The sequence below is a fragment of the Argiope bruennichi genome, chromosome 7 (genome assembly GCF_947563725.1).
Source record: "Argiope bruennichi chromosome 7, qqArgBrue1.1, whole genome shotgun sequence".
Taxonomy (NCBI): Eukaryota; Metazoa; Arthropoda; class Arachnida; order Araneae; family Araneidae; genus Argiope; species Argiope bruennichi.
Window position 1 is genome coordinate 89837366 of NC_079157.1, and position 27295 is coordinate 89864660.

The window sequence follows — 27295 nt, forward strand, 5'->3', positions numbered from 1 at the left end:
ACAGACCAATAGCCGATTAAGTCGTTGACGATTTCGGTTCAAAATTCGATACGGATCTACATTTAAGGTGTTAAAACCGTATTACAAATTATTTCCCTTTAGCTTTCAACTTTGTGTTATTAAACTTGAACAATTTAGCTTTCAACTTTGTGTTATTGAACCATTCAGCTTTTAACTTTGTGTTATTAAACTTGAACCATTTAGCTTTCAACTTTGTGTTATTGAACCATTCAGCTTTTAACTTTGTGTTATTAAACTTGAACCATTTAGCTTTCAACTTTGTGTTATTTAACTTAACCATTTAGCTTTTAACTTTGTGTTATTAAACTTGAACCATTCAGCTTTTAACTTTGTGTTATTAAACTTGAACCATTTAGCTTTCAACTTTGTGTTATTTAACTTAAACCATTCAGCTTTTAACTTTGTGTTATTAAACTTGAACCATTTAGCTTTTAACTTCATCCGAATTGATTTCATTCAAAATTTGAAGCAGAAAGAAAAAAATAATGTGAACAATGCATTTCAAATTTCATTCGTCTGCTTTATAACAGATTTGAGTTATCATGCTTTGACAGATAAACATAATTCCAACCAGCGAGAGTAGTCTCCCTAAAACTTTCTTGCATATTCTCTAATTAAGGAGTTATCTCAGATAATACTTTGCATGGTATTAGCTTACAATAGTTAGAGAACAAATTTTGCATTTTTACTGAATTTATCGTGTCATGCTTGACGAGTTTTTTGGCGATTAATCCCTGGTATGCGGTTAATAGTATCAGAAAATCGAATTTGGAACACGTTTTTCTCAACCGACTGAAACAAAGATTTGATACAAAATTGCACTTGTAGTCACAAAATCTCGTACTAAATTTGATATATTTAAGTCATTGTGGTTTTGCATTAACACGTATACATGTTTCTGAAAGTAGAGACCGACAGATGATCAACCCATCGTTGGTTCTGACACAAAATTTGACAGGTGTCTATACCCTAGATGTTAAATCTGTTTATAGAATTTTATCTGTTTAGCTTTCTTTGTTTTGTAAGTATCGTGTTAATATATATTCGAACAGCCGGACTTCCTATGAACAGATTTCATTCGGAATTTGACAGAAATCTGCAAATTTAATACCAAATTTTAGCCTTCTAGCTCAAAGCATTCTTGAGTTATCTTTTTCACAGGTAGACAGATGGACTTTTACCAAAAATTTGGTTTTGGAACTCTTTGAGATCTAAAACATGAAGATCAGTCAAAATCTGGAGTTCGATGTTTTTGACTAAATTTTCACTATATTACATTCTCTATTTACGGATTAAGGAAGATCTGAAATATAGAGTTTCGTCAAGGTCTGACGGTCTGGTTAGTTGATGATCAGTCACCTTTAGAGACAAGCTTTGGTTCGCCGATGATAGCGGTTAAATTGAATTTCATTTAAATTTATATAACTTCAAACATATAACTTTGGTTTAACTTCATGCCCATGATTCTCTCAAACTGTAAGATGCTAAAGACGTGCTATTTTTATTGCCTTTCATTATGTTCTGTTCATTGTGTACATAAACCTTTCCAGCAGAAGCCAATCTCATGACATCATAGCGCTATTAAAAATGTAAATAAGCAATTAATCCGGCTTCTAAATTTTGTGGTATTGTAACTCTACTTTTTTATTCGTCTTTTAAACTACATAGCTATAATCAAAATCCTTCTTTAGCTTTCAACAATGAAATCAATCAGGTGATTAAATATTTGATTGAATTTCAAAGCAACAGCACTGTGGGAAATAAGAAAAAAATTTAGCTGCCAAAATCCATCAAAAATTTGCATGATTATGAAATTGATATCTTTAAAAAGACAATTTTTAAACTTTAAAATGCTGTAAAATTTATTTTTGTGCGTTGATATTTTCGGAAGTTATGAGGAAAAACGCTAGAATTCAACTTAGTTTTTAATTAAATTTTTTTTAATCGCTCCGAGGCGCATATTTTCACCCTCCAAGCTATGTGCCAAGTTTGATAGCTGTAGGCCAGATGCTCTGGCCTATAGAGGTCAACACTCATCGTTATTACTAGCCGTCTTCGGCGACCTGTTGATTCGCTGATATTCATGACTAATAAAAATTTCGATTGTTTGCTCAGCAAATTGTTTTTAAATTTCAAATTTTGATATGTATGTCTAACTTACATTATTTCAAAAACTTCACACCGTTCGGTTTATTATGCTTTGCACTTCTCTAATTTTCTGTCTAGACAATCGCAATCATACTCTTGTGTAGGTGCCCTCCAAACGCGTACCCATCCTGTTGTGGGGAAAAGTGTGAAAGATGATTCATTTGACCATATAACTATCTGTCACTTTGTCGGGATTAGTTCCCCTTTCCTCACTCCAGGTGGCAGCGCATTCCCATTGTCATGAAAGTTATGCAGAAAAGATTTCTTGTTTACTTGGCAGTCAAGAAAAGTGGATGTTCACGTGGCGTGTGAGCGATCAGTAGCTCGCGAGGAAAAGCAGAGCAAATTTATTTTGACGATCACGCAGAAATCCAACGAGTTCCTTGTGAAATTAGCAGTTTATGAAGAAAATCATTTTTATTGTCTTTAAGAAATATTCGTAACCGTGATACGGAATTGCTTATCGGAAATTATATAAAAATAAGGAGGGACTCGATGTGAATAAATGGATGGTTAGTCAAGAAAACTATTTCCTGATTTTTCTTGCATAGTATCTTCTATATTTTGTAAACAGGAGCACAGGGTATGTGCTCACAAACAGTGCAGAAATATTTCGTTAGGTAAATGTCTCCTATATTAGATACACTTATCGATCAGCTAGGTTTTGTGATTATGGCACCACTGTAGACGATATTTGACATTAACATCTGTGACAACTGCAGCTCTGCCTACAGGTTTTATTTATTATTATCCTGACAAATTATTGACACTGGAGAATCAAAATGTTAATTCACTCTAGCTGCTATTGATTTTTTAGACGTTATAATCCCATCGGTCTCTTTCACTCAGTTTCCCAAGTCGTACACTATTTTGCTTTGCCGAACTTGTCCAGCCGCGCTGTGTGTACATTATAATGGTTTTAAAGACCGTACCTCTAGAAAAGCCTAAAAACTGTGATGATTCAGACACAATTGCTCCAGCAAGTCAGGCTCTTTCAAAGAGACCAAATTGTAAGTCTGACATTTTACGCTTTCGACAAAACTGTAAGATTTGTATTAATTTCCTTAAGATACCTCATACTACAATAATATATACTTTTTATATTTAAAACCAGAGGGAGTGTCTCCCCAAAACTTTCTCGGGTACTCTCTAATAGAGGTATTATCCTAGAGAAAACCTTGCATGGTATTGGCATGCAATAGTTATAAAATATTAATCCTTGGCGAGTTATTTGGCGATTAATCCCTGGCTTGAGATTACTAGTATCCGAAAATCGAATTTGTGTGTTAGAATCGAATTTGTTTCCCAACTGATTGAAATAAAAATTTAACACAGAACTACAAGTGTCGTTATAAATTCCCATACCAGATTTCATATATTTAAGTCATTACTTTTTTTAATTATCGCATTTACATGTATCTAAAAGTGCGGACTGACAGACAGTCAATCTGTTGTTGGATTTGGCTCAAAATTTGACAGGTACCTACAATATAGATATTAATAGATGCCCACTGAATCTTATCTATCTAGCTCTTTTCGTTTTGTAGTTATCGTGTCAGCCGGACAGACTTCCTCTGAACGGATGTCGCTCAAAATTTGACAGAAATCTACGAATTTGGTGTAAAAACTGCATACCAAATTTCTACCGTCTAGCTCAAAGCGTATTTGTGTTATCTTTGTCACAGACAGACGGATATTTTCCAAAAATGTGTTTTTCGATCTCAAGGAGTCAAAATATCGAGTTCCAATTTTTTAACGATTACTATACTTTCTCTAAACTATATACAAAAGAAAGTAAAAAAGGAAGTTAATAATACAGCAATGTTTAGAAAATGAGAAAACGGCACAGTCCTTTTTTAATAATGTAACAATGTTTTCGGACTGGTCTTCATTAGAAAAGTTCATGTACACATTGAACGGGAAGTATTGTAACGAAAGTTGTTCTAACTTAACGCGGACTGAACGGCTCAGTTATAGAATGCTATAAACTGAAAGCGACAGTTCGTATCTGACTGCAGGCAAGTTGCCTAAAAATTGCTTTATTATCGATTTACTTTCAGTTTGTTCTAGAATGTTCTTATAATTTCTGTATCTTTCTACATTTGGAAGATTCGTGTCATTTCGTCTTGTGGATAAAAACAGATGTACAGTTTAGTTCCTTGAACTAAATCTCGAGTGTTAACTTTAACTTTACTTAACACAACAGTTATCTATACGACAATATGTAAGATAACATGGTTTTATTGTCTGACAATCTAATGGAATCTTGGAGATGAAATTGCGCTTAATTGAAACTAAACACAAGCAATATCCTTAGAGAATTAGCTAGTTGCCTGAGGCGACTAGACTGAAATAAAGCAAATATAATTGTTGCTTAATGTAATCTCGATTAATGTTATCATCCATTTTATATTATCAAAAATCTTCTGCTCAAAATCGGAGCATTCAAATGGAAACAAACAAATTCGTTTATAGTGTTTACAATATCGTTTAATGTTATCAGTTTAGAAGAAAATAGAAGTAAAGCATTGCCCAATTCTTTTTTAAACTGGCATCAACAAATGACATTTGTGAAATTTCTCACTCTACTTATAAAAAAATAATCTGCAAATTATTTTTTCCGTTCTAGTCCAGACATTCTTTTGTCTGGAATCGAGCGGTTTGAATGAGCAGTGGTTTAAAGAAACAGCTATGCTACCAGATCTGGCTGAAATGTAGCAGTCATAAACCACTGTTAAATGCGATTGAATCGTAAAGGCAAAATGGAAAGAAAAAGAACAGATTTGAGAATGCATGTACAAATTTTTAACGGTTATGAAACTCTACATGAACTGAATCAACACAACGCTACGGCGAAGTTGGAAATTTTACAGTTTTATTGTAAAATTTTGAAAAATTGTTAGTTCTTCATGATTAGGATCAAGCAATAAACGGTGATGACGGCTATGCGAGTCAAGCTAGTGATATTTTGAAACACGCAACATCGTTAAACAAATTTTCAAAAGCGATGTACAGTTACGAAGATGGGGAGGGGGGGGGGGGAAACCCCACCCAGCAGGAGTGGTTTTTTCCAAAACTTTCTAAGCATACTCTAATAAACTTGTCATACAAGCAAACACCTTGTATGACAGTAACGTACAATAGTTTCGGAATATTAACTTCTGGCGTGAATTAAGCATTTTTATTGAAACCATTGTGTTATCCTTGGCGAGTTTTTCAGGCGATTTATCCCTGGCATAAGGTTAATATTATTCGAAAATCGAATTTGTATTTTAGACATGATTCTCTTCTCAATTCTATTTTAGACATGATTCTCAAATTTAATATATTTTAGACATGATTCTCTTCAACCAATTCAAACAAAAATTTGACACATAACTGCATGCCAGTCTATTCTTTTAGGTGATTAATCGATAGCATGCGGTTAATATTATCCGAAAATCGAATTTGTATTTTAGACATGATTCTCTCAACCGATTGAAACAAAAATTTGACACATTTTGTAGTCACAAAATTCTATACCAAATTTAATATATTTTAGTCATTGTGTTTTTTAATTATCGCGTTTACATTTTTCTAAAAGTACAGACAGACAGACAGTCTATCCTTACTCGGTTTGGCTCAAAATTTGACAGGTATCTACATTATAAATGTTAAATCTGTGTACCAAATTTTATCTCTCTAGCTCCATCCGTTTTGTAATTATCGTAGTAACTTATATTCGAATAGCTGGACAGAAGGACTTTCTCACAACAGAAGTAATTCAAATTTTGATAGAAATCTGCAAATTTGGTGCAATCACCATATACCAAATTTCAACAGTGTAGCTCAATGCAGTTCTGAGTTTTCTTTGTCACAGACAGACAGACGAACATTTTCTGAAAATGTGTTTTTCGAATTCAGGGTGGTCTAAAACATGGAGATTCGTCAAAATCTAGAGCTGAATTTCTTGACAATAACTATATTTTCTATTCACTGCATAAGAAATATCCACAACATCAATCCGACGATTGATGATTGACGATTAGAGATTGCAATACCGGGATAACGAATACCGATATTTTGAGCCATTTGTACAATTTTGTAATACCGGTTTTCACAAGTTTAAATACCGGTTTTTCGGTATCTACTAAATTTTTTTTAAATTGTCTCCACTCTATGTTTAGGGATCGCGAACATAGCAGAATAGTATACGTTTGTGTTTTTATGTCTCCCTAACGGGTGAAATTAATTAGCTAATTAATGGCTTAATTAATTGCTTAAATCTAAATTAGCGAAGCATGGATTATCCCCGAAAGAAGATATTGTATCCATAACGACTGATGGAGAAACAGTTATGAAAAAAGGTGCAAAGTTGATTGGTGCAAATCAGCAATTGTGCTATGCACATGGAATTCAATTAGGAGTAATAGATGTATTATACCAAAAAAATAAAGAACAGAAGAATCCAAATACTGTGGATATAGAAACTTCGGATTCCAACTGAAGAGAAGCTGGTAATTTTTACACAAAATTGCTTTTCAGGCTTAATGACAGTATAATGATGCATTATGTTTTTTAAGATCACATTTCAAAAATTTGTAATAGTACCGTAGACTGAATAGTGATATTTACACTTTTTTGTGATTTAAATAAATAAGACGTTTCTTTACTTTTTTGTGATTATATACTGTCATAATTTATAGGTTACAAATTACTTTTTGTGATATTTACACTCTCTAACAAAACTGGCAAATAAAACAGAGAAACCCCTGTGTTTTCTTTCTTTTTCTAAAATTTCTAATACCGGTATTAAAACCGGTATCCAGGTATTAAGATCTAAAAAATACCGAATACCGGTATTGAAATTTTGGTCCGGTATTGCAATCCCTAATCATCGCATACTCATACAAAAGACATTATTCGAAAAGAATTTACGTACGCGTAAAGATTTTTAAATAAAAAATTCCATAAGGGGCCATCTATATATATATAGAAATAGGAACAAACTTCAAAAATTTCAACAGCAAAACCCATTTTTCTCATCATATTTTAAAACTACATGAAAAATCATGTCCAAAGTCAGTTCCATTAATCTAAATGAATTAGTTTCGAAATTATGGGATAGCAAAATTTTGTCTTTCTAATTCTGAAATAAAATTTTGAATTTTTATTTGTATCTTCAAGAATAATTTAATTATTGCCCTAAACTCTTTTTAATGTGAAAATATAAAGTATTCTACACATTTTTATTATTATAAGTTTTAATAAACGAAAAAAAAAAAATTCAAAATTATAGTTCAAAATTTTTAAATCGTACCACTCTTAAATTTGGGCATATATCGAAGGATAAGACCAATCTATGGAGGACATGAAAAATTTCAGTTCATTCCTACGAGTAGTTTTTCAATTACATTTTTTCCTATATTACCCCTAAAACGATGACCTTAGACATTCGCAAATGTCGACAGCTTTGTATTTGGCATTTAAATGGTACTGATCATGCATTCTTTGAAACAAATATCATTTTCCGTGCTTTTTTTAATCTAAGAATATATAAAAACACTTTTACAGGTAGAGGATAATTTCTGCCCTGTAGAAAGCTAGAATTCTTACTTATTCGGCTCACATAAGGTTACTTAACGAACATAAGAAAATACTACAAAATAGGAATACTATTTCCTAATAAATACTTATTATACTTTCCTAATAATGATACTAAAATATTAATAAATACTTTGCAGGATTTAATTATTTAATATTACAATCATTCCATTGAATTATTTCTCTTAATAATTTGATGCACAACGAACTCGATTATTTTTTAACAAGAAAATGGCCATCTGTTTTAGCTTAAATTTATCGATTTGTCTTTAAATGCTCAATATTTAATATAAAAATCTTAAAATTCAAAATATTAATATGCCATAATTATAATTATTGTAATATTCTATATTGTTACAAGCTTGTAAAGTTGCCTCCCAGCACGGTTAGTTGAATCACTGGAAAGACCGTTTTACGATCAGCCCTGTGGGTGCTGATCGGGTGCCACGTCAATGATTTCAGAGCTTGGCGACCATTTTGCGACAAAATAGATATTGTTGGAAACTTCGAGAATTTTAGCGATCCATCAATAGGAACCAAGATACGCCTGATTGGTCCCAAAGTTTCTCGGCCCGCCTCCCAGGAACTATAAATGGCCGGCACTCTCAAGCTGCAGGAAATTGAATCGGAATCGCAGTTAGAGTCGTAGACAAATAACGAGTCTTCTAGAGGATAGCGAAGCAACGGAAGAGTGCCAGCATTGAGTGGAGCCTAAGCTATTTCTGAAATGAGCTGTGTTCCGAGTCCTGTTATCTACTGTGGAAGCAGCATCAAGTTGTGTGTGGAGTAGCCAGTCGTGCGGTAGTGAATCGATAGTTGGATACAGTTAAAACGAGGAGACAGTGGAGAATTTCAGCCGTTTGGAGAGACCATAGAGCGAAGCTCGAAGATTCCCTCTCCTGTCGAATTCTGTCTTTTTGTGTGTTGTGGTCGATTACTACTTATGGGTTACTGTTTGCTGTAGTGTGCTGTCCTGTATCCGTCTTGCCTGTGTATTTGACGTCTTTGTATTAGCGTCTTCGTGTAAAATAAACAGCGTCGTTATTTCCTACTGAGGTCAGCTGACTCTTTTCATACCATACACCCACTACAGGCGAACCCGGTGAATTTACGAACTTTGTAGAGTGGAATCCGTGACAATATAATCAGGTATGGAAATATTTTTAGATAAAGCATTTAATATTAATATTTTGGATGCAAAATGCATTTTACATTTAATCCCTACACATACGAAAACGAAGAATACCAATTAATTTCAATCATTCACAAAGTATTGATTATTTACTAATTTCTGTCTGTATAAAATTACGCATATTTCTTCTTAATTTTTAAATGAAACGCTGGAAGGGAATAAAATAAAACTGAATAAACAATAAATTTCAATTTTGTACTAATTAAAAAGAATTGTTCTTGCATTTCTGTGAAAAGAATTTCAAGAATTAGATACAATATTAAACGAATTCAAAGAATTCGTATATAATATTAAATGTGTTTTAAGAATAGATACAAACCTATATATCTTCTCCAACTTTGAAGAATTTTTATAGTAAATTACACTTAGAAATATTATTACGATTTTAAATTTTTTCAATCATTTTATTACACCATTTAAGATCACCATTAAGATAGTAAATCTTTGGTAGATACTAAATCGTTTCTAAGAAAATAGATTTTAATATAAATTTTCGATTATTAAACACATTGCTTCTTAAATCCTATGTATTAGTTATATAATGAAATTTTTAACAATCAGCGAGCATTATATAGAACATTAGATTGTCAATAAAGCATATCAGAAACTGATTTACATTTATGAGTGAATTACTTTTTTTCCATAAAATAAAGTGGGATATATCATTCCATGACTATGTAAAAAAGTAAGCAGTGATGATAGGAACAGTATATATATTGATAAAGAAATGCAAGAATAAAGCGCAAAACAATCTATACTTATATAAAGCTCAATGTGTGTGTGTGTTGGCGCTCTACAGGCCAGACCGTTTGACCTACAGCTACCAAATTTGGTGCATGTATACTTTGGAGGTCGGGAATGTGCACCTGGGGTCCCTTTTTTTTAAATTTTTAATTAGAATTTTAATTATTAATTAAAAACTAACTTCCCCGCTAAAAAAAACTTTTAATTTTCCCCACCGCCAAATGAGTAAGGGTTCAGTTTTTTTTTCCCCACGCTAATAAGGCTAGGCTTAAGATTTTTCGGCTGATTATTTCAAACGATTCTGTTTATTTTCTTAGTGTTTGATGCATTTAAAATTAAACATTGTTAATTAATCGATCTGCTCACGATGAATCTGAGAAAATTTTGTTGACAAATTCTTGAGATATTACATAAATTAAGATATATATTCTTTAGTGCCCATAAAGTTTAAACGCTCAGTGACTCTGTTTTCAGTAATCATATTATAAAAAATGCTTTGTTTCAGTAAAAAATATTATTATATTAATTGCAGATTAATCCTTTCCACTTTAATTTAAAGCATAAATTCTACGGGATCTAACAAAAAATTAGAGATACATAGTACGTTATGGCTGAAAGCCTTTATAATATTATGAGTGAATTATATGCCAATAAAAATTTGAAGTTTTAAAATATTTTGATGAAGAAGCTATTAAAGTAAGAAATTGCATAAAATATTTAATTATTAAAATTTTAAAGAACATTAAGATTGGCGAACCGGCTGGTCGCCACAGGGGGCTAGTAAATAAATAAAATAAAAATTAGTTAATTTTAAACACTAAAAGTAATATTATATTTAAACAATAAAAATTTGATTGATGCTTTCAGAATAATTGTGATTCAGGCTCAAGTTCAATTTCAACAAAACTTTCAATGCTCTTGAACATTTCTTTTGGAGAAAATTCTCCCAGTAATTTTCATTATCAATATTCTATCATGAATAAAATAGCAATAGATTTTAATATGTAGATAGATTTTTATATTTTACAGATGCTTTTAAAATGCCAGAAAAATAAAAAGTACTATTGTCGATGAACAGAAAATTTCTAAATCTTACATATCTAAATATGGAAACAATCACTTAACAAAAAATGACAAATATCTCCCGATGTAATTATATCATATCATACAAAATTAAGTACCACAAGTAATTTTTTCATGGGGAACCTATTCATGACATCAAAAATGGGTACTGCCATTGAAAATTTCAACATTTGTACAATTTTAAATATAAAGAAAAAACCCTACGAAAATTTTAAGCACCACATCTTTTAGTAATCATTACCAACTTTAAAATGGTAGTTTAAGTTCCCACATAGAATGATTGATAGCAAAATAAAGTTGGGTATCTCCTTTTTTTTGTCAGTGAATGTATGTTACAATGTGCAATTTAATTTTTAAGGAACAATTATGAATAAGAAAATGATTTTTTAATCATTTTTGAAATAATTTATAGATAGCCTTGAGATGTTTGTTTTTCCTTGATATAATTGATTGCACTCAATTCAGTAAATGTTATCAAATATTTTAAGTACCAAAATGATCACATTAAGCGGCAGGTACTGAGAATAAATTAGTTTGAATAGAATAGAATGATTGATAGCAGAATAAAGTTGGGTTATCTCCTTTTTTTGTCCATGAATGTACGAACAATGTGCAATTTAATTTTTAAGGAACAATTATGAATAAGAAAATGAGTTTTTAATCATTTTTGAAATAAATTATAGATAGCCTTGAGATGTTTGTTTTTCCTTGATATGATTGATTGCACTTGATTCAGTAAATGTTATCAAATATTTTAAGTACCAAAATGATCACATTAAGCGGCAGGTACTGAGAATACATTAGTTTGAATAGAATAGAATGATTGATAGCAGAATAAAGTTGGGTTATCTCCTTTTTTTGTCCATGAATGTACGAACAATGTGCAATTTAATTTTTAAGGAACAATTATGAATAAGAAAATGAGTTTTTAATCATTTTTAAAATGAATTATAGATAGCCTAGAGATGTTTGTTTTTCCTTGATATGATTGATTGCACTCGATTCAGTAAATGTTATCAAGTATTTTAAGTACCAAAATGATCACATTAAGCGGCAGGTACTGAGAATAAATTAGTTTGAATAGAATAGAATGATTGAGAGCAGAATAAAGTTGGGTTATCTCCTTTTTTTTGTCCATGAATGTACGAACAATGTGCAATTTAATTTTTAAGGAATAATTATGAATAAGAAAATGATTTTTTAATCATTTTTGAAATAAATTATAGATAGCCTTGAGATGTTTGTTTTTCCTTGATATGATTGATTGCACTCGATTCAGTAAATGTTATCAAATATTTTAAGTACCAAAATGATCACATTAAGCGGCAGGTACTGAGAATAAATTAGTTTGAATAGAATAGAATGATTGAGAGCAGAATAAAGTTGGGTTATCTCCTTTTTTTTGTCCATGAATGTACGAACAATGTGCAATTTAATTTTTAAGGAATAATTATGAATAAGAAAATGATTTTTTAATCATTTTTGAAATAAATTATAGATAGCCTTGAGATGTTTGTTTTTCCTTGATATGATTGATTGCACTCGATTCAGTAAATGTTATCAAATATTTTAAGTACCAAAATGATCACATTAAGCGGCAGGTACTGAGAATAAATTAGTTTGAATAGAATAGAATGATTGAGAGCAGAATAAAGTTGGGTTATCTCCTTTTTTTGTCCATGAATGTACGAACAATGTGCAATTTAATTTTTAAGGAACAATTATGAATAAGAAAATGAGTTTTTAATCATTTTTAAAATGAATTATAGATAGCCTAGAGATGTTTGTTTTTCCTTGATATGATTGATTGCACTCGATTCAGTAAATGTTATCAAGTATTTTAAGTACCAAAATGATCACATTAAGCGGCAGGTACTGAGAATAAATTAGTTTGAATAGAATAGAATGATTGAGAGCAGAATAAAGTTGGGTTATCTCCTTTTTTTTGTCCATGAATGTACGAACAATGTGCAATTTAATTTTTAAGGAATAATTATGAATAAGAAAATGATTTTTTAATCATTTTTGAAATAAATTATAGATAGCCTTGAGATGTTTGTTTTTCCTTGATATGATTGATTGCACTCGATTCAGTAAATGTTATCAAATATTTTAAGTACCAAAATGATCACATTAAGCGGCAGGTACTGAGAATAAATTAGTTTGATGGCTTTTTAAAAATATATTTTAAGGTAATAAGCAAAATTTGTATGGGTTTCCACAGTGAGTTCTGTGGTACAGGTAAGGTCGTGTTAAGCCTTCCAAGAATGTTGAGACAGTGAAAATGTAAAGGAACTTTCTCTTCCAAGATTTTCCCAACCAAATGTTTTTTTATGAATTTTAATATAATTTTTATTTAACACAGTAGAATAAAAAGCAAATTTTGACAAATGAAAATAGAAAAACGCTTACTTGAAGATATCTTTCTCAGCAGTTGTTTTCAGTATATTGCATTTAAAAAAAGAGGTGAAACCAAAATTTAAAAGTAATTTCAAACAAAATAGTAAAAAATAAATTTAAAAAAAAAGATAAAATTTTTCTTAACATAATCTAAACATTTTAAAATAAAATCGAATTTCTTTTTTAATTAGAACTACTACATTTTTTTTGAACTTTAAAATTACATAACCTAAAACCTGCAAATAGTAATTAATTAGAAATGTCACTAGAAAAATGCTCCAAAATTAATTTAGACAACATTCGATTTTAATTTGATAAAATTTGATGTATGGCCTTTATAATTAAATGAAAACGCAAAATGAAATAACTTTCAAAATTTCTCAAAAAATAAATAAACAAAAAAGAAATCTCGAGAACTTGGGTCCCTATAAACTTGACTGGCTTACAGGCAATTATCTATTAAATAATCTAATCATGAAAACAAGACTGAAAAAATATTCATTTTGAGCATGGGGTCATTTGTGATACATTCGATAAAAATTATCTGGTTTGAATAATCTGGTTATTAATATAAACTTTCAAAATAAAAATGTTGACTACCCATAAACAAATTGATGGTCTACAGGAGAACTCAGAAAAAAAGGCTTGGTAACCTACAAATAAAATACTGATCATAAATTTTATTGGCATAGATTACAACACTTTGTAGTTTGGATGTTTATTTGGAAGACTTGTTGTCATGAGTGTCAAACGCCAGGAATTGATGCCACATAAAATAAGTAAACAATAACTTATTCCAGTAATTTATAAATGTTATATCATTTACATATTTACAGCTTTTTCATAGATATTTACACATTTGATAAATGACAGATGACAACTGACTATGAACCATAATATAACTATGATTATGATAAATAATCGTAATAAACTTAAAACAAACAATCACATAAAATTACAATCTAACAAAATCTGTGCGTTATACAGTTCTTGTCTTTATACAAGGGTTGATTTTAAAATAGTAGAAACAACGCAAAAATGATACCACAAAATTAAATTGCAGGGACTTCTCAAAGTGGGGCTCTTTGATTTGAACGAGGACGTTGCACTCAGGAGGTATACATCTTTCTTTTACGTTTAACCGATTAAACTGACCATATAATCCCAAAAAATCCATTCCGAATAATTTTTAATTTATGTTTAAAACTCGTTAAAAGTCAAGACGAACCACGCGATTCGAAAACGCGACTTGATTGGTTATGACATCACGATTCATCTAAACTATCAGTGCATGCTTTACACCTTTTCAGGTTGCTTTTAACATTTATTAACGTTTAACGTTTTCCTCTGTAATTTATCTTATTTTTAGAACTGATACCTTTTGTAAAAGATGTACTGTCTTTACAAATAAATCATTCGTTTTGATTATTTATTTGTTCGAAAAATTGTCAAAATGAAAACTTTAATTTTCAAGTTCATTTAATAAATTTACCAATTTCATTTTGGTGCGAAAACGGCAAATCACGTGATTTGAATGCCTGTGACGTCACGTACATCCGACTCTGCAATGATACTTTGTGTGTTCTTTTATTTCATTGTTTATATCAGTGTTTTGCAGTCCCCCCCCCCCCTTTAATTTATGTATATTAGTAAAAAAGGCGATTTAGGAAAAAAGCAACACATGAAAATGCATTCATTAAATTAAGATTTAAAATTTATAAAGATTTTTTATGTCAGTGATTTTATTTGTTGATAATCAAATATTATCAATTTTGTTTTTAAAAAATGGCATTTAAAGATATTAATAACTTTTTAAAAATAATAAATAACATTCTTTATACTATACGAGCATTATTTGTGAAAAACCTTGAAAACCATATAAAAGGGGGAAAAAATGGAATGGTTATAACCTAATTATTTTTTGCTTCTTAAATAAAAATTTAACTAAATACACATAACTTTTGAAAATATTTTAACTGTAACTTTTGAAAAAGCACTATTAATTTTCTTTAAAGAAAGCAGAACCCAAAAAAAAATTTTTTAAAAAGTTTTTACACAAATTGTGATGAAAAATTTTGGCAAATATTAAAATTTTACTGATAATAAAGTAAGTCAAAAGAAATACTTATATGATAACGATACTAAAAGTATTACTTAAATTTATATATTACTATATATATTACTTTAATTCTTCGCAGTACTGCTTTTGTAAGGATTTTTTTTTTTCGAAAAAACGTGAACATACTGAGGGCATATATATTCGGAAGATTTTCCCATTGTGTTTGTCAAATCCTGCTAAGGCCGATATTTTTTTTAAACAAATAAATAATCAAAACGAATTAATTTTATGGTTGTAGACAGTATATGTTATCTTTTACAAAAGGTTTCAGTTCTAAAAATAAAGTAAATTGTGGATGAAAACAGCAGCAAATGTTAAAAATATAACCGGTAAAAGCGTAAAGCAAGCGCTGAAAATTCAGAGAATTTGAGACGCATAGCCAATCACATCGCGTTTACGGGTCACGTGGTTTGTCTAGTCTTTTATCGAGTTTCAAACATTAATTAAAAATTATTATTAATTATTTTTACGATTCGGAACGGATTTTTGAGGATTATGTAGTCAATTTTATTAGTTAAACCTAAATGAAAGTATATGCATCTCAAGTGCAACTTTCCCATTGGTGGGAAAATGGCACCAAAGATATGCAAAACATAAAATCTTGAATTTGTAATCTACAAATAAATAATTGCAATAAATAATTAATCAACCTATGTATAAAAGTTTGGCAATTAAAATATCCACCGATCCAACTTCGGTGAGACTGGTCTAACAGCCAGAGGTTGGTTACAGCCAACTTGGTTTTTTCTCTCTTTTTTCTTCTAACGTTTATTTAACGTTAATAGCACTAACATGCTGAGTCTAGAAACTGTAACTTTCTTCACACGGCTGCTCAGTGTAATCAGAGCTCTCGCAGAAAAATTGTCTTTATATATCATTTTCCGAATTAAAATATTCTGCGTATCAACTTGGTCATGCAAATCAGCATGACTGGATGCAGATGTTTGAAGATTATCTTGGTTTATTATCTAGTATTTCCTTTTTATTATTAATTTTTTTTTTCTTTTATGAATTTCTTTTTTTTCCCCCCTCCTTTTTCATTCTTTTCTAGATTTTTTTTATGGCTTTCCATTCGTTTCACTTTTTTTTCCTTTGACTTTTTTTTAGTTCTGACCCCCCCCCCCTTTTGCTAATTTAATACATCTAAATTATTTTAAAACAATTTCTCATTAGAATTTTCCCCTTCATCTTTTTTTTTCTTTGTCCTCTTCATGATTTTTCCCCCATTCTTTTCAACTTCATTTCACTTTTCTTCAAAACTGAGGTGTTTACAGATTTGTTTAATTCCTGTGAATTCGATGGAGCTGGCCCAACGTCTTCTTTGCCTTATGCATCAAAGGAGCATCTATAAAAAAAGGATGAAAATAAACAAATGTAGTATTTTCAAATATCAAAGTTTAAGAATAAAATCTTTTATTTCAAAGAATACTCCCATGTCCTATGATTTAATTAAAGATTTTATAAAATAACTACACAAAACTTGAAACAAAATTACAAATTAATCTTATATCTATGTGAATTATGAATTTTATTTCTTACATTAAACTATCAAATATTTAAAATAATGTTTATTCTAATGCCAGTCGGTGTAGCACATTTAGTCAATTCTGAAAATCAATGACTCAAGATTTAAAAAAAAAGAAGAAAAAAAAGCAACTTCTGTTGTTCAAAGGAAGCTTAGTCAACCAAGATAGCAGTGTAACTTAGCTCCAATACACAGAGCCTAAAATCACCCTAGGTTGCCTCATTGGAGGATTTCCAGTACGTCTACAGCTCACTTGAAATTAAACAAAATAATTTTTTTAAAAATAGTCTTACCTAAAAAGAAATTTATTACTAAAGCACACTTTTATTTACCAATTTTTCAATAATAGTGGTCAAGAACATAGGCTGAAAACTGAATCCATGACATTTTTTTTCTCTGCTTTATTTGCCTTTTCCAAATCATGCTTTTAGTTATTTAATTCATTATTAAAGCACATACTGATTTACCAATTTTTCAATAATAGTGGTTAAGAAACTGCCACTCAAATCTGGGCAAAAAAAAAAAAAAAAAAAAAATCCCTGTTTTTTTTTCCTGTGTATATTCAAGATTGGAGGAAATGAGGAAATGCACGAATAGCACTCATGTGAACTTATGGAAATGGTTCCAAGGAATGGAAAAAAGAAGGAAAAGAAGCAATAATTTAACATTTGAAATAATAGCGTATAAAAAGAAGTTTACCAATGACCATATTTACGTACAAAAAAAAAATCTTAATTTATTTTCTAGAATTTAGCAACCAAATTCATGTATTAAGTTGGAGGGGGGGGGGAGATATATCACCTCTCATGTTCTTTAATTGTAAGTCACATAAAATTAAGGACTCCGGTGAAATAAAACACAAAACATTTCTGTTATCATGTTACAAATTATTTAATGATTACTTAAGAATAAAAAAAAAATACAAAGCAAAATTGCCTTTTTTTTTTTTTTGCCAATTCATATACTTGGGCATCAACTTCAAGTACTTCTGCAAATTTTATAGCTACCAGTTTCATGGAGCTAATTCTTAACAAATAAGGTACAACATTTTGGTATAGCATAGCATTAATTATTTAGCTTCTTCCTTTTCTGTGAACATATGTGAAAATATTTCCAATATATCACAAATACTTTCAAGGATAAATGTGACATAACCAATTTTGATGCCCATAAAATCTCAGCTTTAAATAATATTATATTTTCATTCATTTTTTTTTATTTTTTTTTATTTTTTTATTTATTTATTTATTTATTTATTTTGCCTTTCTTTAGTTATTTCTATTTTCTTTTTATTATTATTTTCATAATTTTCTGCTTTATAAATTGAAATTACCTGTCTCCGGTAAATTTTATTATTCACTAATTATGATACTGTTATTGCATAGCATCCAATAGGCTGTACTGCTTGAGTCATTCTGACCTCCACCATGTTTTTTCTTTTTGCCTGTCCCTTTTATACATTTATTTATTCATTTTTTGGGGGGATTTTTTTTTTTTTTTTTTTTTTTTTTTGACTGCACTGCTTTCCTTGCACTGAGTACAAATGCATATGAAAATTATTTTTGAATGACTAGTCCTTTGATGACTTTTTAAATTCCATTTTTTTTAATTTTAATTATGTTCTTTATATATACACTATTTTTGATTCATACCTAATCATCATCAGAATACCCCTATACCTGTAAATTTTTTTGTACCATATTGTAAAGTATTACATTTTTATTTACATAATCATGTCTAATTATTTCTTTTTGTATCATAACCTATAAATATGTCTAATTTCATTAAAATCTTCAGGAGATCAATGACCAAAAGTTTGAAAAAAAACTTTTTATTTCAAACACCAACTTTTCTTTTTATGAATGACTTCTAATTGAGTACATATTAAACTTTATTATCAACTATTGCATTTCTATTTGTGCAACATGAAAATCAAATTCTGCAAAATTGAAACCAAAAAATAATAAAGTGACAAACCAAGAAAGATAAGTTAAATCATAGTTCAGAACAAAGAGAAAAAGAGAAGGAATAATAGATGCCAACTGCCAAAATTGAATTGATAATTATGCAGCTCTAGATGGGAAACATTCAAAGAAAGAAAATGTTATATTTTCCTGTGTGGTTATCAGTCTCAGTAAAGAAAAACAAACACAATTTTAAAAGAAATTTCTAAAATTATTTCATGGATTGCTTAAGTTATGAAACCCTAATAAATATAACACCACTACACTAGAATAAAGTCATTACAGGAAAAAAATTCAAATAAAAAACTTGTTTAATTCAAAATACAAAAATTATTCACATTTTTTTTTTTTTTTTTTAAATTTATAGACAAAATTCACTTACCTGCTTTTTCCATACAACTGTCTGGTATGTTAGGAAAGACAAAAAATTTTAAATAATGGGTAACACTAAAATCTAAGTTCTATACTGTAACTGACAAATTAGGCAAAGAATTTCATTTCAATTTTGAAGTAATTAGTTTCATTTTTATAATCAAAGACTAAGTATATTAAAATTAATTTTATTTAAAATTAATTTTATTCATTTCATTAAATAAAAGATAAATCTTTTTATGTTGAATTAATATAATCTTTTAAATGAATGATTTCTTTTAACACATTTTTCAGATTAGAATGCATATCAGAAGGCAAGATGTAAGATCTATTAACTTAAATGAGATATTTTAAACATAAGCAAAATCCCAAGTACTTTGTGTAAATTATATACACACTGGTACATCCATCGTTACTTGGGATGAAATTATTAAGTATTTTTTTACAATTAACCATTTAATTAAATGTCATACAGCCATCTTTAATTATATAAGTATTTGTAAGCAAAATCTAAAGTACTTATAATGGAACAAAGATATATGTATATCAGAAAACACTATCACTTATAAAATCAGCAAACATATTTTTAATGTAAAAGAATCTTTTATATACACATTACAATAATCAAAATTTGTCTATCACTTCTGTTTTATTTAACTAAAATTAGAAAAGCTGTTACTCCAAAATATTTAATATCACATACCTACTTAAAAATTTAGTCTTCCAACCAGTTTTTTTAAAAGCTTTAGCTAGCTAAAAAAAAAAGCTAGAATTCTAGCTTTAGCTAAAAAAAAGCTAGAATTCTAGATTCATATCAAATTTTGTACCAAATCTAACAAATGATAACATATTTATCCTTATTTCTATACCATCATGTGTGAACTTATAAAAACTAAATGAATGGGGAATTTTGTAGCTGAAAAATCAGGTCAATGGTTGAAAAGTCGACTAAGCTCTATTCAGGCTAGTGAAAAAGTTGATTACTCAATAATGGATAACAATGATTTATTCTACTCAAAAATTGAAACACAGTTAACAGAACACAGATGAAGGATACACAAAACAACACTTGCAGAAATCTATAACACACGAGTAGGAAAGCGATATTAAACAATCACAACAGCAAAAAGCATGCATAGAGAACTCACTGGAAATTAATATTCTGAAGACAGAATTCACTTGATTATTTGCTCTCTCTAGAATCGACTAATATGATTCAACTTGATTCCGCTTTTTATAGCTCCCATGGCAACATATATTAACAACGTTCTAGAGCAAGCATTGGAAATCGAATCCTAATGCAAGTAACACCAAGATTCTCAAATATTGCAAGTCCTTCATTTTTGCCAGGAAAGTCACTAAAGCCAGAATAACTGATTCGGCATTCATTCAGCCTCCATTAGAGCTATCTGTAAAACTCTCTTCCTTACCAATATATGAACTGTGCAGGGAAGCTAAATTACAAATTCATAAAAATATAACCTTTACACTGAAATTATACAGATCTCTCTAACTTTGAACCACATTCGTCAATCGATAAATTATCACACTGTATGTGACTATGTTAACTCCAAAACAAAATTAGAAAATAAATGGATCTGATGTGGTGGTCTTGGCAACAAAAGCACAAATATTCTAAAACCAGCATGTCATTTGAAAGAAAATTAAAAGACATACTCCATATTCTATTCAGAATACTAAACCTATTGCATTGCATAAACATCAAGAAAATTGAAGGGTTAGCATTCTGGTGGTTTGGACAGAACTGCTAGCAGGGCAAGTCCTTGAGAATTACCTTTTACAGCACTCCTGGATTTAGAATTGATGAAAGGGATGATATATTTACAAGGCATATATAAAGGATAATAGCAGTTAAGGGATTAAAACTAGGGATTGTAATACTGGTATACCAGGATACCGAATACCAGTATTTTGAGCCATTTGTACAATTTTGTAATACTGGTATTCACAAGTTTAAATACCATTTTTTCGATATTCCCTAGAAATTTTTAAAACTGTCTCCACTATAAGTTCAGGGATCGCCAACATAGCAAAATAGTATACGTTTTTGTTTTTATGTCTCCCTAACGGACGAAATTAATTAGCTAATTAATGGCTTAAATCAAAATGAGCGAAACATGGATTATCCCTCAAAGAAGATATTGTATCCATAACGACTAATGGAGCAATGGTTATGGAAAAAGTTGAAAAGTTGATTGGTGCAAATCAGCAATTGTGCTATGCTCATGGAATTCAATTAAGAGTAATAGATGCATTATACCAAAAAAATGAAGAACAGAAGAATCTAAATACTGTGGATATAGAAACTTCAGATTCCGACATTGAAGAGAGTAAAAGTGAGAGTGATATTGACAATGAAGATAATGACAATGTAATTGTTGAAGAAGATATTGCTAATGAGGGTGTAATATTAACCCATCAAGAATTGCTTCCTATCATTTATAAAGTTCGAAAAATTGTTAAGATATTTAAATGTTCCCCTACAAAAAATGCCATATCATAAAAATATATACTAACTGAAAATAAAACAGAATATATGTTAATAATAGATTCTAAGACACGTTGGAACAGTTTACTCTTAATGATGGAACGATTTTTGAAATTTAGAAATCCAATCCAAAAAGCAATAATCAACTTAAACCTGTAAATTAATTTTTCAGATAGTGAATTAGACTTAATATCCAGAACTATATCAGCTCTACTTCCAATAAAACTGACTATAGAGATTTTAATTTATTAACAGCTAATGCAACAATAAATTTCATGTTGCAGTCATGAAAGAACAGTACACATCACTATCTGAAGAATATTATATATTACATTGAAAAATCGCACAAAAGAAAGGCATACCGAAATAGAAAATGTCTTACGGTATTTACATAATTATAATGATTTTAAAAATGAAAATGAAAAAGAAGAAAAGAAAATAATCAATTCAAATCTGATTAAGTTTATAGCAAATTTTCTTAAAATTTTTTACCCACAAATCTATCCACATTCAGAAGAATTCGGTACAGTTATAGAATTTTATGATGACACTAATCTCGATAGTGACAAAGAAATGTCTCTTGAACAAAAATTAGAATTAGCTATAAATAAAAAAAATTCAACAAACCAAAATACAATACAAAAATTAGCTAAATTCGAAACCATCTGACAAGAAATCGATTTATTTGAAGATGAGGAATTTATAGGTAATTACTTGGAAAAAGTATATCGCGCATTGGTAATAGTACCATCCCAACTATCGTAGATGCCGAAAGAGAGTTTTTGACAGATGGTCATTTTTGCACAAAATTACGTTCCAGGCTTAATGACAGTGCAATTGATGCATTATGTTTTTTAAGATCACATTTCAAAAATTTGTAATAGTACCACAGACTGAATAGTGATATTTACACTGTTTTTATGATTTAAATAAACGTGCTCTTCCTTTTCTTTTTTGAGATTCTTTATATACTATTATAAGTTACAAATTATTTTTTTGTGATATTTACACTCTATAATAAATCTGGGAAAAAAATTAAAGAAACAGCTGTGTTTTCTTTCTTTTTGTAAAATTTCTAATACCGGTATTAAGATCTAAAAAATACCGAATACCGGTATTGAAATTTTGGTCCGGTATTGCAATCCCTAATTAAGACAGTTGACCATCAAAACAACTCCACAGCTTTGGAGAAAATTTTTCTCTGCAAATATACAAGTATATATTGTAGGTGAGAACTGAAGATAATATAAGTCATCTCATATGCTGTCCAATATTATGAAAATTAAAACAACTTTAATGTTTACCAAGATTCCTTTTAGAATGAATTTCTTCAGTTTTATTTCAAGACATATTCATTTGAAATCTCTATAATCAAATAAGATAAAAAATAAAATTAATATCTGATTAATCAGTAACAAGAATATCCATAAATCAATATCTTTTAAGAAAAGACAATTACCTTTTTTGACTATTCTGTTGCCAGATTTGTTATAATTAGATGAAGCTTTTGGAGGAACTGGAACATCAGATCTGGAAGTGAACAGGTGGGTGGAATTCGGCAGTGGTTTCGCTGTTGAATGATTGGCATTGTTCCTCACGAAAGCTGTAGAGTCTAACCTCTGACGTTTAGTTGGAGGTCCTTCCATACTTATGAATTTAATTTGCCGATCTAAAATGGAACAAGAAAAATATGAAGTCAAATTCAATAAACAGAAAAATAAATTTCCACAGCTGTTTTCAGCCAAAAATGTATCAAGTTATTTGGAAAGTTTCTGCCAGTTTCCGATAGCTTGTACTGATCACTAGAGATATTCATTTGCCATTAAAAAAACTTCGAAATTAGGTACTGTCTAAAAGGTGGTGATTTGAGTAAAAGTTATATTTCCTCACCACCAGCATGGGTTTAATAGTTTTTTGTTTAATGCCAGTGTAAACATAGAGAATGAAAAAATGTATTTTCTGCATTTTAGATTTCTTTTACTATAGCAATACTCTACTAACTCTTAACTAATACTCTTTATAACTCTACTAATAATAAAGATGAATGTGTGATGTGTGTGTGCATATTTGTTAGCACTTTACAGACTGTTTGATCTACAACTACCAAATTTGGAACATACATATTTATACATATTAGAACATACATATTTATTATTTTAATTAATTAAAAATTAAAGTGCATTATGGCATTTTTTGAAATAATTCCGGCAAATATTACCACACAAAAATAAACTTCACATTTTTTAAAATTTGAACAAAAAAAATTGTCTTATAGAGCAAAGGCAAGAAAACTTTTCAAGCTACTAAAAAGACACATTTACAGAGGTACAGTGTTAAATAAACAAAAAGTTTTGATTCATTGAAGCATTGCAAACAGCAACTTAATCATTTTTTTAATAACAAGATATTTAATGAGAATGAGATAATGAAACTACCCAAAAGATGAAAAATCATTATCAAACAGCATTATGGTGAATATAATATTGAATGAACAATTGTTAGAACAAAAAAATAACACAGACTTTCCAAATCCATTAAATCTGCAATACTTTAGAAAATTTTCATATATAAAATCATTATATAAATTATTATATAAAATTATAATAATTTTATATAATAATATAAATTAGTATTATTATTAATAATTATTATATAAAATCATTACAAATAATTTGATTTGAATAAGTTCAGATTAAAAAATTTGATTGAATATACAGCATACTCCTGAGTATCTGGCCTAATGGAGAGGCCGGATAACCTACAGACCGGATAAGCTGGAGTTCTATGAATTCAATTCTTTGCCCACCAATACCAGAAGACAAAGTTTTTATACCAAAACTCACTGCTATAGTACGTATTTTCTCACTTCTTATTGAGTACTAAGACCTCCATTCATCTCAAGCCATACAAAATGCGAAAGTGCCCGCGGGCCAGTGAAACATAGAAGCAGTTGCCTAACATGTCGAGTTAAAATAGAAGGCTCTATACTGGTAGTTTATATATGGTGCTGCAAGAATTTATTAGAGGAAAAAGTAAGTAAAGGATATAAACAGTTCATATTTAAACATGAATTCTGCGCACTTCACTCTGGTATACTTTTAAAAAAAAAAGCATTAAACATACCCCAAGAATAATGTACGAATGTGCACAACACATAGGAAGATTGTAGCAGGTACTCACTTCCAATGCCTTGCCTTCCTCGATTAATTACGATAAAGAAAATTAGGCTGGATAGTCATTAGCCAAATACTCAGGCGTGTACTGCAACTATAGAAATTTATGCTTGAAAAAAAAATGCATAACCTTACCAGGTTTGGTTTTTGATGCAGATGCAGTTACAGATGCAGTCACATTCTTAAATTTTTCTTCGGATTCTGTACAACATCTCTGCAAAAGTTTACCCATTAATGAATTATTACCAATTTTCATAAACAAAAAAAAATATATTAAAATAACATAAACATATAATAAAAAAAAAAAAATGTCAAATTTGCTTAAAAATCAATTAAGCTTTTGAAATTTTAGAAATATCTTTTAAAGATGATTCAAGATATTGATTATTATGTTACTGTTAAAATATATAATATGTTATTCATAAAAGTGAAAACAAAACATTATGAAATAAGAAAAATACCCAATTTAAATAATTAATAAAATAATGATTTCATACATTTCTTAGTTATATTGACACTAAAACTACAAACACTTTTCATGGATAAGCAAAAAAACTGTTCTTTTTTATATCATTAATTATTAAAAAATAACAATTTTAATTAATTTATTTATTTAATTTATTATTTATTTATTTATTGCTCACACCACTGTAAGGACTCATTTTAATTTAATGCTTTAAACATCTGGTATTGTGATGTAAGAAGTTTATTAATTTTGTATGATTTTGAGATTTATTTAACTATGTAAAAATCTTCTATCTAAATGTAAAACAAGCTATAGTTTTTTCCCATTTATAATTCCATTGTAATTCTATTAAATATCTTCTGTTTAAACCTTCTTAATGCAGCAGAATTGTATTTCAGGTTTTAACTGACATTCCTATTCATTTCATGAAATAATTAGACATTTTAGGAAATAAGAAACCATGAAAATTAATATAAAGCTTTTTACAATAAGGCCACAAGAGAAAAAAGTACACACAATTAAATTCATTTTGTACTTGCCTGAAATAAAATAAAAATTTCATTAAATCTGTTTGTATTTCTCAGATCTTTTTAGATCACAAAACAGAAGAATTTTTTAAGTACAGTAAACTCTTGACTATTTGGTATAGTTTTTAAAAATTTTCTAAAAATAAGGAATAATTAACTCTATCAAGACATTCCCTGCTAGCATCTATAGTAATCAAAAATAATTATGGTACAATACTTAGCTTTTATTAATTTATCTTAAGCTAATTTTCTCATTAATGTAATCAATGACAATTTATTTACTAGAAGAATTTAAGAATTGTATTTGTTTTACTTAATATTGTTACAAAATTTTTCCTACTACAAATACCGCCAATAAATCATAATAACTCAGCGCATTTAATCGCTATAGTTCAGCAGCTTTCTTGATTGCTGTCTAATCCTCCAGTTTCTTTACTCGTCGGCGACTCCGACTCCTCTCACACATAACTTCTCTGACGATTCACACAACACTTCCCAGCTTGATGGTTGGGTTGACGGGGCGCCTAGCCCCGGCAGGGGCTTATCCCCAACACTTCCCAGCTTTAGAGTGCTCGTCTTTTATAGTTCCGGAAGGCGGGGCTAGAATCTTCAGACCAATCAGGGCGTACCTGGGTGTATCTCGGTTATTACTGGATGGATCGTGAAACTTCTCGAACTTTCCGATATTACCCATTTAGTCGCCAAACTCGCCAAATTGATCGCCAAGTCGCCAAATGATCGCCAAGCTTTCAGATCATTGACGCACAGGACAGATCTTACAAAGGGTTTTAACGGTTTTTCCCAGGATGACAATATTCGTGCCGGGTAGCAAAATTGCAGATTTGTAACAATATTCTGTTTTTTCTTTAAACAATTTTTAATGATGCTGTTCAATGATCATATTTTTTCATAATTTCTTACAATTATATTTGTTAAGAAAATTAGACCTTACAAAATTTATCTTCAAAAGTGTCCAAAATTTTTATTTTTGAACTTCCTTTATCTGTAATAAAATTCTTTTACATATGCAGTAGCATGCATGTAGTACTAAGAAATAAATAATTTTAAATATGTTTATGAGTGATTTTATTAATATGGTTGAAAATAAGTATTCATTGATCGAATTTGCAGTTTGGCAGATTAGGTTGTTTTATTTAAAATTTAGTTTACTTATATTAACGTACTGTTTTAGAGCAACACTAGGGCTATTTTGGGATGTACCCTGTAATTTTGAACTGTGGTCAGATGACAAGGACGACACCTGAGCTGGCAGCCTCCCCCACCACCAAATTTCGACATCACATCACACCAACAGGAGAACGTTGAGCCCCGATGGATTTAACGTGCACCACACCCACTTACACGACGGTTTTTCGGTGGAATCGGTTCTTGAACCTGAAATCCTCCAATTCCATGGCCGAGACTTTATCACCAGGCCACCGCGGCCCTTGCACTTTGGCTGAGGCATA

General features: G+C 29.7%; 1 protein-coding gene across 2 annotated transcripts in view; it reads right to left on the reverse strand.

The window, feature by feature from the left end:
* Positions 1–15202: 15202 nt before the first annotated feature.
* LOC129975824 (transcription elongation factor B polypeptide 3-like) overlaps positions 15203–27295 on the reverse strand; it is a 35728-nt gene continuing 23635 nt past the window's right edge. Inside the window, exons 9-12 of one of the 2 annotated variants that reach the window (XM_056089051.1) lie at positions 24969–25047; positions 23120–23329; positions 19162–19182; positions 15203–16635 (exon numbers count right to left, since the gene is read on the reverse strand). In XM_056089051.1, the coding sequence (XP_055945026.1) occupies positions 16571–16635; positions 19162–19182; positions 23120–23329; positions 24969–25047 (375 nt within the window). In that variant the 3' untranslated portion in view covers positions 15203–16570. The remainder of the gene's footprint in view (positions 16636–19161; positions 19183–23119; positions 23330–24968; positions 25048–27295) is intronic. The other variant, XM_056089052.1, reaches the window with a different exon arrangement.